This window comes from Daktulosphaira vitifoliae, unplaced genomic scaffold (assembly GCF_025091365.1).
Source record: "Daktulosphaira vitifoliae isolate Bord-2020 unplaced genomic scaffold, ASM2509136v1 Scaffold_2, whole genome shotgun sequence".
Taxonomy (NCBI): domain Eukaryota; kingdom Metazoa; phylum Arthropoda; class Insecta; order Hemiptera; family Phylloxeridae; genus Daktulosphaira; species Daktulosphaira vitifoliae.
In genome coordinates, this window is record NW_026099573.1 from 5663044 (window position 1) to 5675062 (window position 12019).

At 30.0% G+C, this 12019-nt stretch overlaps 2 protein-coding genes across 4 annotated transcripts in view; both read right to left on the minus strand.

Moving 5' to 3' along the window:
- LOC126898781 (coiled-coil domain-containing protein 39-like) overlaps positions 1–9977 on the minus strand; it is a 12141-nt gene extending 2164 nt beyond the window's left edge. The window contains exons 1-12 of one of the 3 annotated variants that reach the window (XM_050673116.1): positions 9932–9977; positions 8138–8296; positions 7845–8066; positions 7578–7769; positions 4535–4750; positions 4259–4474; positions 4036–4200; positions 3871–3970; positions 3632–3786; positions 3195–3564; positions 3017–3123; positions 1890–2108 (exon numbers count right to left, since the gene is read on the minus strand). In XM_050673116.1, coding sequence (XP_050529073.1) covers positions 1890–2108; positions 3017–3123; positions 3195–3564; positions 3632–3786; positions 3871–3970; positions 4036–4200; positions 4259–4474; positions 4535–4750; positions 7578–7769; positions 7845–8066; positions 8138–8191 — 2016 coding nt within the window. In that variant the 5' untranslated portion in view covers positions 8192–8296; positions 9932–9977. Of the gene's footprint in view, positions 1–1889; positions 2109–3016; positions 3124–3194; positions 3565–3631; positions 3787–3870; positions 3971–4035; positions 4201–4258; positions 4475–4534; positions 4751–7577; positions 7770–7844; positions 8067–8137; positions 8297–8398; positions 8518–9931 lie in introns of those variants that run through there. The other 2 variants (XM_050673114.1, XM_050673117.1) reach the window with 2 other exon arrangements.
- A 772-nt stretch (positions 9978–10749) lies between these two features.
- LOC126897920 (uncharacterized) lies at positions 10750–11781 on the minus strand. Its single transcript, XM_050671867.1, has one exon. The coding sequence runs from the start codon at positions 11779–11781 to the stop codon at positions 10750–10752; it is 1032 nt and encodes a 343-aa protein (XP_050527824.1).
- Positions 11782–12019: the final 238 nt, after the last annotated feature.

Consider the following 12019-nt stretch of genomic DNA (forward strand, 5'->3'; position numbering starts at 1 on the left):
ACAAATTTAAAAATCGCTAATTTTCGAAATTTTTTCAATTTTTTTTACTTAAAAGTGCCATAACTTTTTCAAAAATGAACATATCAATATAATTCTTTTTTATATAGATGCATAATATCATTACTTTTCGTTTGGTATATTTTTTTCATAAATTTAACCCTTAACCTGCCCACAAGAGGGGATTTAAAATGACAGATTTTTCAAAAAAAATTAACTTTTTCAACTTAACTTTTGAAAATTTTTCGGAAGGTCTGACACTTTTATATATATCTTAAATTAAAGCTAATGTAATATTCTTTATTATGCAAAAAAAAAATTTCAGACTTTATTTTATCTTCACGGTGAAAATGGCTACCGAATGCTTTTTTTGTGTGAAAATTTTCGATTTTGTATTTTACATTTTTAACTTTATAATGCTATAACTTTTTGAAAAATGTATGGATCAGTACAATTTTTTCATGAGGAGTAGTATTTATATACATCTTTCATTTGACATACTGTTTTTTTAAATCCGACCATTTCCCTATATACGAGGGGGGTTCAAATCTAAAAAATGCATGTAGAAAGTAGAACTTTTTCAACTTAAATTTTGAAAGTGTTCCGGAAAGTCTGACACTTTTATATATATCTTAAATTAAAGCTAATGTAATATACTTTATTATGCAAAAAAAAAATTTCGGACTTTATTTTATCTTCACGGTGAAAATGGCTACCGAATGCTATTTTTGTGTGAAAATTTTCGATTTTGTATTTTACATTTTTAACTTTATTATGCTATAACTTTTTGAAAAATGTATGGATCAGTACAATTTTTTCATGAGGAGTAGTATTTATATACATCTTTCATTTGACATACTGTTTTTTTAAATCCGACCATTTCCCTATATACGAGGGGGGTTCAAATCTAAAAAATGCATGTAGAAAGTAGAACTTTTTCAACTTAAATTTTGAAAGTGTTCCGGAAAGTCTGACACTTTTATATATATCTTAAATTAAAGCTAATGTAATATACTTTATTATGCAAAAAAAAAATTTCGGACTTTATTTTATCTTCACGGTGAAAATGGCTACCGAATGCTATTATTGTGTGAAAATTCTCGATTTTATTTTTTACATTTTTAACTTTATAATGCTATGACATATTGAAAAGTGTATGGATCAACATTATTTTTTTATGAGAAATAATATTTTTTAATAATCCCTTTTTCATTCTACATACTTTATCTTAATTAGGATATTAATAATGAACTAGCAGATCATGTAGCTTTTGGAATAGTCCACCAATTTTTTAAAATTAAACACTATCTAAAGATTTGCATCGAAGCGTTTTTTTTTGATAGTGATTTTAATCACTGTCAGATATCATTATACTTGATCCATCTATACCACGTCACCACTGTGCCGCGACCCCCCTGTGCTGGGTTTTTTTTAATTTGATTAACAGTTAGTGTTTTAAAATTGTCTAAATATATGGATTTCAAGTAAAAATGTATCATTAATTTGGTTAATATACAACAAAAGATAACAATTATCTGTTTCTTCAATAGTCTATAAATGATAAATTGATGTAGTTTTCTAGATAAATATTCTTCATAGGTCGTTCATTAATAGACATAAAATACATACAGCGCGTTTAGTTAGTAAGGAAATGAGTTTCTATTGTTTGTAATTTTTGATCTGTTTACTTTATTACTTATACTTAGTTTAAAAACTGATGACAATGATGACGAAAGTTATACTAAAATCTTTAAATTTAATTATAGTAACTAATAATTGATTGTTTGGATTTCAAAATTGTAAGAACAATTAATTTATAATTTTCTTAATTATATTATCAATATGTATGAGTATAAATAAGAGATCCTATTCAATAAAATCTATATGCTTACCTTAATATGGTCTAAGATCTTAATTTTTTCATTGTCACCGTGATATTTTTTTTCAAGACCATTTAAACTACATCGAATTGTACTTTCTACACGTTCCAATTTTAAATTTTGTCCCTCGATATCTTTCAAGACTCTCTTTAAATTTATACGTTTACTATCAAGTAATGTCGTAGTATTATTTAGCTCATTTTCAGTTTCTTGGTTTTTCATTTTTAAATCCTAAGTAAAAATCATAATTTAAAATGTGTTGTATTTCCTTTAACAAAATATTTACACAAGCACAAAACATAAGGCAGTCATAAACATGGTAAGTTTATTTAATAACATAGGAATAATGAGGAACTCATTTTGTTTTTCTTTATAATTATTTTTTTCAAAAAATTTTGGTTTGCAATATCATATTTCAAATGTTACCTTTTTTATATTTTAAAAATATTTTTGAAAATAAAGCAATTCATTTGAAATTTTTTTGTAAGTCAACTTTGAATATTGATGTCTTAATAATGTCATTTTAACTTGTTTCCACCTAGAGACATATTTAAACTGCCCTCAAATTAATTTATTTTAAATACAACACTGCTCTGATCAGTGGTATATTTATAGGGGTAGCTCATGGATCTGAACCTTGTCATAGATATAAAATTATAGTAGAGAGAGTAGTGATGGGATGACTTTCTACTAATTTATGTTCCAAGAGCTATCTGGACCGTCCAATAAAGATTCCGATATTATATATAAAGATGCTCAAGCAAAAATTTATTCTTAATTAAAGTCAAAAATTAATTTTAAAAAATATAATTATTGAAAACATCAACAATACTGCTCCATTTTATTTTTAACAACTTCAACATAGACTCATTTACCGAACTTTCTCTTTTTATTTTTACATTTTCTAATTATCGGGTTACTACTTTATCTCTTTCATAAGAATAGCTATTACTATACAATTTTACTTTTAATCCAGTTTAAAATATATGGCTTCAAATTTTAAGCTGAACTATCCAAATGGGTTACTCTATACATTTATGAAATTTAACATACGATAGCTTAAATACTTTCAAGATACTGAAGATAATTATTTTTTCTTGATACTTTACCTTCGAAAATTTTACTAAAATAAATCTTACTTCTATTTGGCGTTTAATTTCAATTATGTTTTTATTATTTTGTTTAATTGAGCTTTTTATGTTATTATGTATTTCTTTTAAACGAGTTTTTTCTTTATATTCAGAACCTATTTTTAGAAAACAATAAATATAAATATTGCTGAAAGTTTAAGATAGTTTATTATTTGACTATACCAACTTTCAGGGTCCATGTACGATAAACTGGTTTTATAACATCTATTAGTTGTGTTCAACACATGTAAAGTGTTTTCCATTGCTCTCACTTCATTTTCAAGTTTTTGTACTCGATTATCTAAATCATCACCTATTTCCTGAAGTTCTAGCTTTTCTTGCGAGATTCTAATGTGATATTCACTAATAGTAAAAGAATGACTGTTTGTTCCTATGGATGCTAAAAGAATGTCATATTTATTTTGTTTTTGGTTAATCTTTTGAATAACAAAATCTAATTGTCGTTTATTCAATGATTTATCGTCCATTAAAATTTTTTTTTCGCCGTTTAGGCGTTCTAAAATAGCTGTGACCTCAGCTTTTCTTAAATTTATATCCTGTAAATTTATACTATGTAATAAATTAAAAGTGATTGAAAATGACAAATTTTTAGTGAAAACATACTGCAGTTAGTTCTTCTCGTTGTTTTGATAACGAAAATGCTTTCTCGCATTCATCATCCATTATTTTTTTAATTTGTGCTACTTTTAATTTAAGCAACAACTCTTCCATATGACATTGCTGATTTTGATCTTTTAACTGTTGAATTTCTTTAATATCTAAAAAATTAATTTTAAGTAATTGTAATATCATTAGTTAAATAAAAAAATACAAATAAATTATTCTAAAAGATCACTTAAAACCTCCAAAATTGCGAATATCCATTTCTTGATTGCGCTTTTGAAGAACTTGTAGTTCAGTTTGAAATTTTTCTACTTCCTTTGTAAGATAATGACATTCATTCTATAATAATATAAAATATTATTATTTTTAGTTTTTTAATAAAAATTTTGAATGAATTGTTTTACTTCTGCCATTTTAAGCTGTTTGTCAAGTTGGTTTTGATATTCAGTGGCACGATTAAGTTCTGATCTTAAATTAAACAATTGGTCTTGATGTTCTTGTAATGTATGTATGTCTAAGTTTCCTTCAACTTCGGTCATTTTACTGCTTATAATTTCTAATTGAAAGCTCTAAAAATATATATCAAATCAAATATATTTAAAGTAGTAAACCAATTTTACATCTTACTAAATTGTACAATATTTCTTTTTTATCCATTATTTGTTGTCCCAGTTTTAATTCATCTCTAGCGAATCCCAATAGCGTATCATTATTTCGTTCCAACTGAAGTTTCATGAGATCAATTTTAGCCTTTAATTTTTTCACTTCAGAAGAATTATAAAATGATGTGGTTTGAAGTTTATCATTATCAAGCAACAGTTTATTTGATAATTTTTGTTGTTCCTAATAACAGAAGAATAAATTAGTCGCATAATATGAGATAATTTAGAAAATATTATATACTTCAAATATTTTTTCTAATGCATTCAATCGTTCTTCATTAGTCATTGATTTATTTCTAGTATTTATAGAATTTTGCTCTAAAATTTCTATTTCATTTTTTTTTCGTTTGATTTGTTTGTTTAAACTGTTTACTTTTTCATGGAGGTGCTTTCGTTTGCTTCTTTCATTTGATAACTTATTGCTTAATTTACTGAGTAAAATACGAGATGCGAACACCTATACAATAACATAAATAATAAAATTAATACTTAAATTATTTATAGACATTATAAATATTTTTAAAGGAACTGTGTCGATTGTGGGCACCTTATCGTTTTTAGCTCATAGCTTTCGACTTAGTGCATATTATTCTGACTTATGGGTGTACGTACATAGTAAGGCAAAGACCTAAGCTGACTACCAATTGAAGAAATTAACCAATTCTTTCATTCAGAGAACTTTGTTCAATAATTTCGTTAATTCGAAAATTTTGGCTTATATTTTTTAGCTTCGATGCGAAGCTGAGAATATTTAATTTTACCATGATGTGTTTTTTTTTTTAGGTCTGTTGTTACAACAACTGTGGACAACAACACATTTTTCCCAGCTCTCTGCGCGGCGTGTGTTGACACAACATTAAGCGTATCATCAAATTCATTTTTACTATCAATATGAAGTAAATTATTATGAAATTTACCATATTTCTTAGACCCATTAAATTTGCATTTATATTCGCAAACACCACTCCTGGCAGCCTGCTGATATCTTTCCGGTATCGACAACGCTAAAAATTTTGCACACTTATAAATTGGGTGTTTTTCTAAACACATATAACAAGATAAATTCATTGTTGCAGCGTGCATAACTGCCTTACGTGACAATACCTCTTGTTCACGTCTTTTTCCATTGAATTTTTTAAATCCTTATTCAAGTTGTTTTAGCTTATTACTTGGTGGCTATTGGTCCAAGAGTCACCAAACTTGCAGTGGCAATTTTAGTTTAAGTCCCTTAAGTTGTACGCTATTACTAGAAGAGCGCAAAATCCCTTCCCAATGATTTTGCTCATCTTTTACCAATCCTTCCGAAACTAAGTACACCTTAATTGGATGTAACTTTAATTTTTATAATGGCAATACACATAATTAATTAGCTTATTTGTTAAATAATGATCTAATTAAGAAAATTTCTGGTCAATAATAACTTTTGGATCACTACTTTAGAAGTTAGTAATAATTTTAAATAATGATGAAGAGTGAAGAGTGTGTTGCTGTTTCTATAGACATTTTCAACCATACTCTTCCTCCCGCCAAGTAATTAATATGTCAACAACTTCAAAAATACTGGTCTAAAAGTTATTATTAAACAGTAATTTTAGTTTCGATGCGAAGCTGAGAAGGTATTGGTTTTACTATGATGTGTATTTTTTTTTTATGTCTGTTGCCACTTTTTCTCAGCTCTTACTGGACCGATTTCTTTCAAAAATACATCAAAAGATTACAAATCGTATCTAGTTGGGGACATTACGCTTAAAAATTTAAAAAAATTCCCTCGTTTCCCGAAAATGGGGGAAATATCCAAAAAGATTACAAATTTATAATTCAGTAAATTTTGTCATTTTTTTTTCTTAAAACTTCCATACCTTTTTCAAAAATAAACAAATCAAAATAATATTTTTTTATATTGAAACCTTAGGTTTTTCCTTTCATTTGATATCATTTTTTTTGAAAATCTAACACTTATTCTGCTCACAGGGGGAATTTAAAATAGCAGCTTTTTTACAAAAACTAACTTTTTCAACTTAATTTTTGAAAATATTTCGGAAATACTGCTTCCTTTAAACATATATCAAATTAAAGTTTATGTCATGTACTATAAAATTAAAAAGAAAAATGTGTCTCGACGACCTATCTTCTTTGCGCAAATGGCTACCGTATTCAAAAATATGCTATTTTTGCGTTAAAATAAGGTCAATACACTGACTTTCATGTATATTTTATAATTTAATTGACATAGAAATTAAACTTATTAGAATTTTTTTTTAGCTTCGATGCGAAGCGGAGAAGGTATTAATTTTACTATGATGTGTTTTTTTTTTTTTTTTTATGTCTGTTGCCACTTTTTCTCAGCTCTCACTGGACCGATTTCTTTCAAAAATACGTCAAAAGATCACAAATCGTATCTAGTTGAAGACATTACCTTTAAAAATTGAAAAAAATTCCCTCGTTCCCCGCAAATGACTGACACTTTTATATATATCTTAAATTAAAGCAAATGTAATATAATTTAATTTGAAAAAAAAAATTTGACCTCTGGACTTGTCTTCGTGGTGAAAACGGACATCAAATTTGAAGAAAAACGTACGATTTCCGTGAAAAAATTCTCGATTTTATATTCTATATTATTTACTTTATATTTTATGTAACTTTTGGAAAAATGTATGGATCAATTCAATATTTTCATGAGAAGTAGTATTTTTAAATCGGACCATTTCCCTATATACGGGGGAGTTCAAATCAAAAAAATGCATATAGAAAGTATAATTTTTTCAACTTAACTTTTGAAAGTGTTCCGGAAAATCTGACACTTTTATATATATCTTAAATTAAAGTTAATGTAATGCACTTTATTACGGAAAAAAAATTTTTGGTTGGTCTATATACGCGGTAAATGTAGCGCCGCTGAAGTAAGACAAATAGTGGAGGAACGCTTGAGTCATTTTGGAGTGAAATTTGAGAGATATGTTGTTGCCGTAACAAGCGACGGGCCAAACGTTGTGCCCCTGTGAAATAGTTTTATGTGTGAATAATGCCATCCATTTAGCTATTCTTGACACGTTTTGCAAGAAACAGTCAGAAGTTATAGCTGCTATGAATACTATATTAATAGCTGGACGAATGATATCGAGAGAGACAAAGGTGAGCGCCAGCCTAGAGCATAGGGTGGTGCCGTGTCAATAATATAGAATCTTAACTATAAAATAAGTATTTATCAAATGAAAAATAATATTATAAATATTATTTAACAAATTTTTTTGACAAAAATGTATTATAATTATTTTATTTACCTCAGATAACATGTGATTAGAACTTTCTTGTTTTTTAATTGTGGATACCTTTAGTTCATTAATTGATTTACTAATATTAGACAATTCAAACTGAAGTTCCTCATTTTTCTCAAAATAGTCTTCATATACTTGTTTATCTTCTTTCATCTTACTGTACATTTTTCGAGCATTTTCATTGATTTTTTGAGTCTCCTTATATTCAATTATATTAACATATTAGGCATTTAATTGGGTACATTATTTTTATTTTAATTCAATTGTATTGACCTGCACCGTACTTTGCATATTTTCATTATTAGAATTAAAATAATTAGCTGCTATTTCCCATTGTTCAAGTAATCGATCTTTTTCTTTTTCAGCTTGTTTAGTGAGTTTGGATAATTTTTCTAATTCTGTTTCAATTTGAAGTAAAACGTTCACTTCTTTTTCGATAGTATTTTCTTTTTCAATTGCAGTTCGTTGTAATACTTGTCTTTTTAGTTCTAGTTCCTTTAATAAAAAATTATAATAATTTAAATATGACCTACAAAAAAATAATTTAATTAGTTGAAAAATATTACTTTAAAACGATTATTATCCTTAAAATTGTACGAGTCGAGTAAATTCATGTCCATAGTTTGCTTTGACAAATCAGCATTCCAAGATATAAGAGTTTCTTCACCCCAATCTGTTGTTTCTTTTAGTTTTTCTATTTGTTTTGTGCTGTTTGATAATTCATCCTAACAAAAGCATCATTCAAATAATATATTTTAAAAAAATGTTGTCACAATTATCATTTAATGATTCAATGTTTCTATTAAATGTACTTTGAAAAAAATTACTTTTATAATTAATAAACCTATAATACAGACATTATCATTCATAATATCCAGTTCTAGTTTCAAAAAAACTTTTTATAATTCATTAAGTCTAAATGTCGCCTTATGCAAACATCTTTGTATTAAAACCTAAAAATATAGTACTCGCACGTTTTTTGATGTTTCCAAACTTTTTGATACTTTTTGGAACATTTTTAACTAAAAAAGAAAAAAAATTCAAGGACTTGCTTTATATTATATTTAGGTGTCTCAGACCTAACTGACAACGCTTATAACTTTTCATAGATTTATCATTTTGCTGACAATTTTTTTAAAAATAATTGAAGTATTTTTAGAATAAATTTTAACAATAGTAGTAGGGTAATTTAGGGAATTCTAGGCACCCGCCTCGCCCCTCCATATCCCACCAGTATGGTGGCTGGTCGTTGTCTGAGGGGGAGGGGCGTGTCATATAGTGGGCGTGGTTTCTCGATGGTGGGAGTAATGGTAAAGTGGATTAAGAAGGTGGGGGTAAGGCGTGATCTTAACATAGATGGAGTAAGGGGAGGCGTGGTCTTATCATAGATGGGGTGAGGCGGAGGCGTGGTCTCACGATGGTGGGGGTAATAGGTGACTTAGGTGGGTGTGTTAAGGTCAATCCAAATGGCATTTTATGAAAACAATGACAACGTCTGTCGTTATGGCATTATAATTTCTAAGAATATTATCATCGGTTATCAGACGCATAGCTAAGCATATTTCTAACATCAAAGGTACCGCTATATTATAACATTCATAGGCGTCATTTTAATTTTTACATAGTATTTTATCATTGCCTACCAGATGCTTAGAAAAGCATCTCGTTAATATTAGTATACTACTATTAATTATATGTATAATTAATATAATAACTATAATTGGTATTATATTTTTAGAATTAACTATGTTCGTCGTTATCGGTTGCTATAATAGTATAATCGCTATTGGTTATTATTATTATTTTCTACTGTACCTTTAAAATAATAATATGTGTATTGCACATTCTTTTATTATATTTAACTTGACAATTTTTTTTTTATAGCTATAATTAGAGGTATTACATTTAAAGTCGCACCCCCACCACCAGGACCCACGAGTCTTCACTGCATTTAACATTAAATGTATACATTACATTGAAATAGTGTACGTCAAGTAGCGGCCGTCGTCACCCCACTTGTCCTTGACTATTACAGAAGTTATAATTAATTGAATTATACATAATAATTGTAACGTCGTTATCGATGTTTACAATCGAGTAATTGTCACCCTCGAGAACGTCCTACATACAATCGTTGGAAATTGTTAGGGCGCGGGCAGATAATAATAATGCGCATACGCGACACCTTTCCCCCTTTTTTTTTTTTTATAGTGGACTGTATTTTTTATGAATAGAGAGGGAAGAAAGTTAATATAAATAAATGAGTCTGATTCAATTATTGAACAGTATAATAATTTATAAAGGCTTAAATAAACAATAATAATAGTAGGAACAAATAAACTTATAATGCAATGTCTTACCTAATTGTATTGACTTATTCAGTGCTTAACTATTTGATTGTACAACAACACAATTGTTTGCCTGGACGGCTTACAAAAGATTTCGTCTGGACGACGTTGAACAAAATTATTTGCCTTGACGGCTTATAAAAAGATTATAAACTAACACAAAAAATAATTGAATAGACCAACAGAACAAAAATGGAAAAAAAAGCAGAGTGACTATTATTTTTAATTTTATCAACCACGATAACAACAGAAAAAATGTTAACCTCACATGAAAGGAGGGCGTGAGCATGGCTGCCCACAGGTCCCACCGTTACGCATAGATCGCAGCACTATCTGCCCGCGCCCTAACATACTCCCCCCGGTGAAAAAATTTCTTCACCATCATCTTGCATCGGTAATGGCGAAAATTTGCCAACTGGCCGCTGCAATATGGTTCCACCAGAAGTCCTGACTGAGATGACCCAAACCACATTATCTCGTCCAGAGTGCGTATCGATAACTCTTGCTAGAAACCATTTAATATACGGCTGATTTGCGTCATGAATAATTCCAAGAGTGCCCACCTTAATTGACTCAGTTTGCTTGGTTCATTTGTAACGCATATGCAATTCAGATAAATACTCCTTGTACCAACGCCTCCAAAATTCTTGATACAACTTTTGTAATAGATGCCATCTTTTTAGTCTGTTGTTTGGGATTTCTTTGTAGATTATCTGTGGTGGAAGATTCAAAGGTCCTCCAACTAGGAAGTGCGCTGGAGTAAGAGCTTCCAAATCACTTGGGTCGTTTGAACATATAGATAACATATAGATAACATATAACATATAGATCTATTGATATAGATGCCTAGAATTCAAGCAAGCCTCTATTTGATTAACAACAGTGTTCAGCTCCTCAAAAGATAAATGTGCTGATTTTATACACCGCACTAGATGATGTTTTGCGGACTTCACTCCGGCCTCCCATAATCCGCCAAAATTTGGGGCACCGGGTGGGTTAAAGTGCCAAGTGATCTCCTCGTCAGTCAGGATTTGTTGGACAGTTCTTCTAGTAGAGCTCTTTCCATACAATGCCCTTAGCTCTCTATGTGCTCCCACGAAATTAGTCCCATTATCTGAATATATGTCGAAACAGGTACCACGTCGTGCCATAAATCTCCTTAAAGCTGCTAAAAACGCGTCAGCGCTTAGGCTGCTAACCAACTCCAAGCGAATAGCTTTAACGGAGAAACATATAAAGACTGCAATATAAGTCTTGGTCAAAACAACTTTATGCGAACCATTACGAAGGAATATAGGCCCAGCAAAGTCCACTCCACATCTGGCAAATGGACGCATCTGATTTACCCATGCTGCGGGTAAATCACCCATGAAGGGTTGCCGAGAGGTAGGCTTCGCTTTGAAGCATGTAATACATTTATGAACAATGCGTCTGGCTGATCTTCGTCCGTTTTGAGGCCAATATCTTAGATGTGTATTGGCTAATAAACCCAATGGTCTGATGTGAAGTAACTTAAGGTGAGTGTGCTCGAGAATAGCGTCCGTTAGCTTGTACCTTGCAGGTAGTAGAATGGGGTGCCTTTGAAACTCGGGTTTAGAAGCATGTTGAAGTCTACCGCCTACTTGAATTAATCCCTGACTCAGAAATAGATGTAGGGACTTTAGTTTGCTGTTAGTTGAAACGGGACGACCGCTTGATAGCGCCTTCAGCTCTTCTGAAAATGTGTGCGATTGAACTTGATGTATCAATACTCGTTCTGCATTAATCAATTCCGCCGTCGTTAAACACCCTTTCCTTCGCAGCGAAGAATTTGATTTCTCGTTACTTACGAATCTAAGTAGATAGGCCGTTATTCTACGCATGCGAGACCATGTACTATATGTACTATAACGCTCGATTACTTCTATGGGTTCATTACTTGTCAGTAATGTAAAACTAATGACCTTCTTCTCTAATATATTTTCTGGAACGCTCACGCCACATTTCTCCTGCGGCCACTCATCTTCTTCGTGTTGCAAAAAAGATGGTCCATTCCATCACATGTCATACCAAAGTAGTATCGCCATAGATTTGGATTCGTGACTTCATGTATTTGAGATA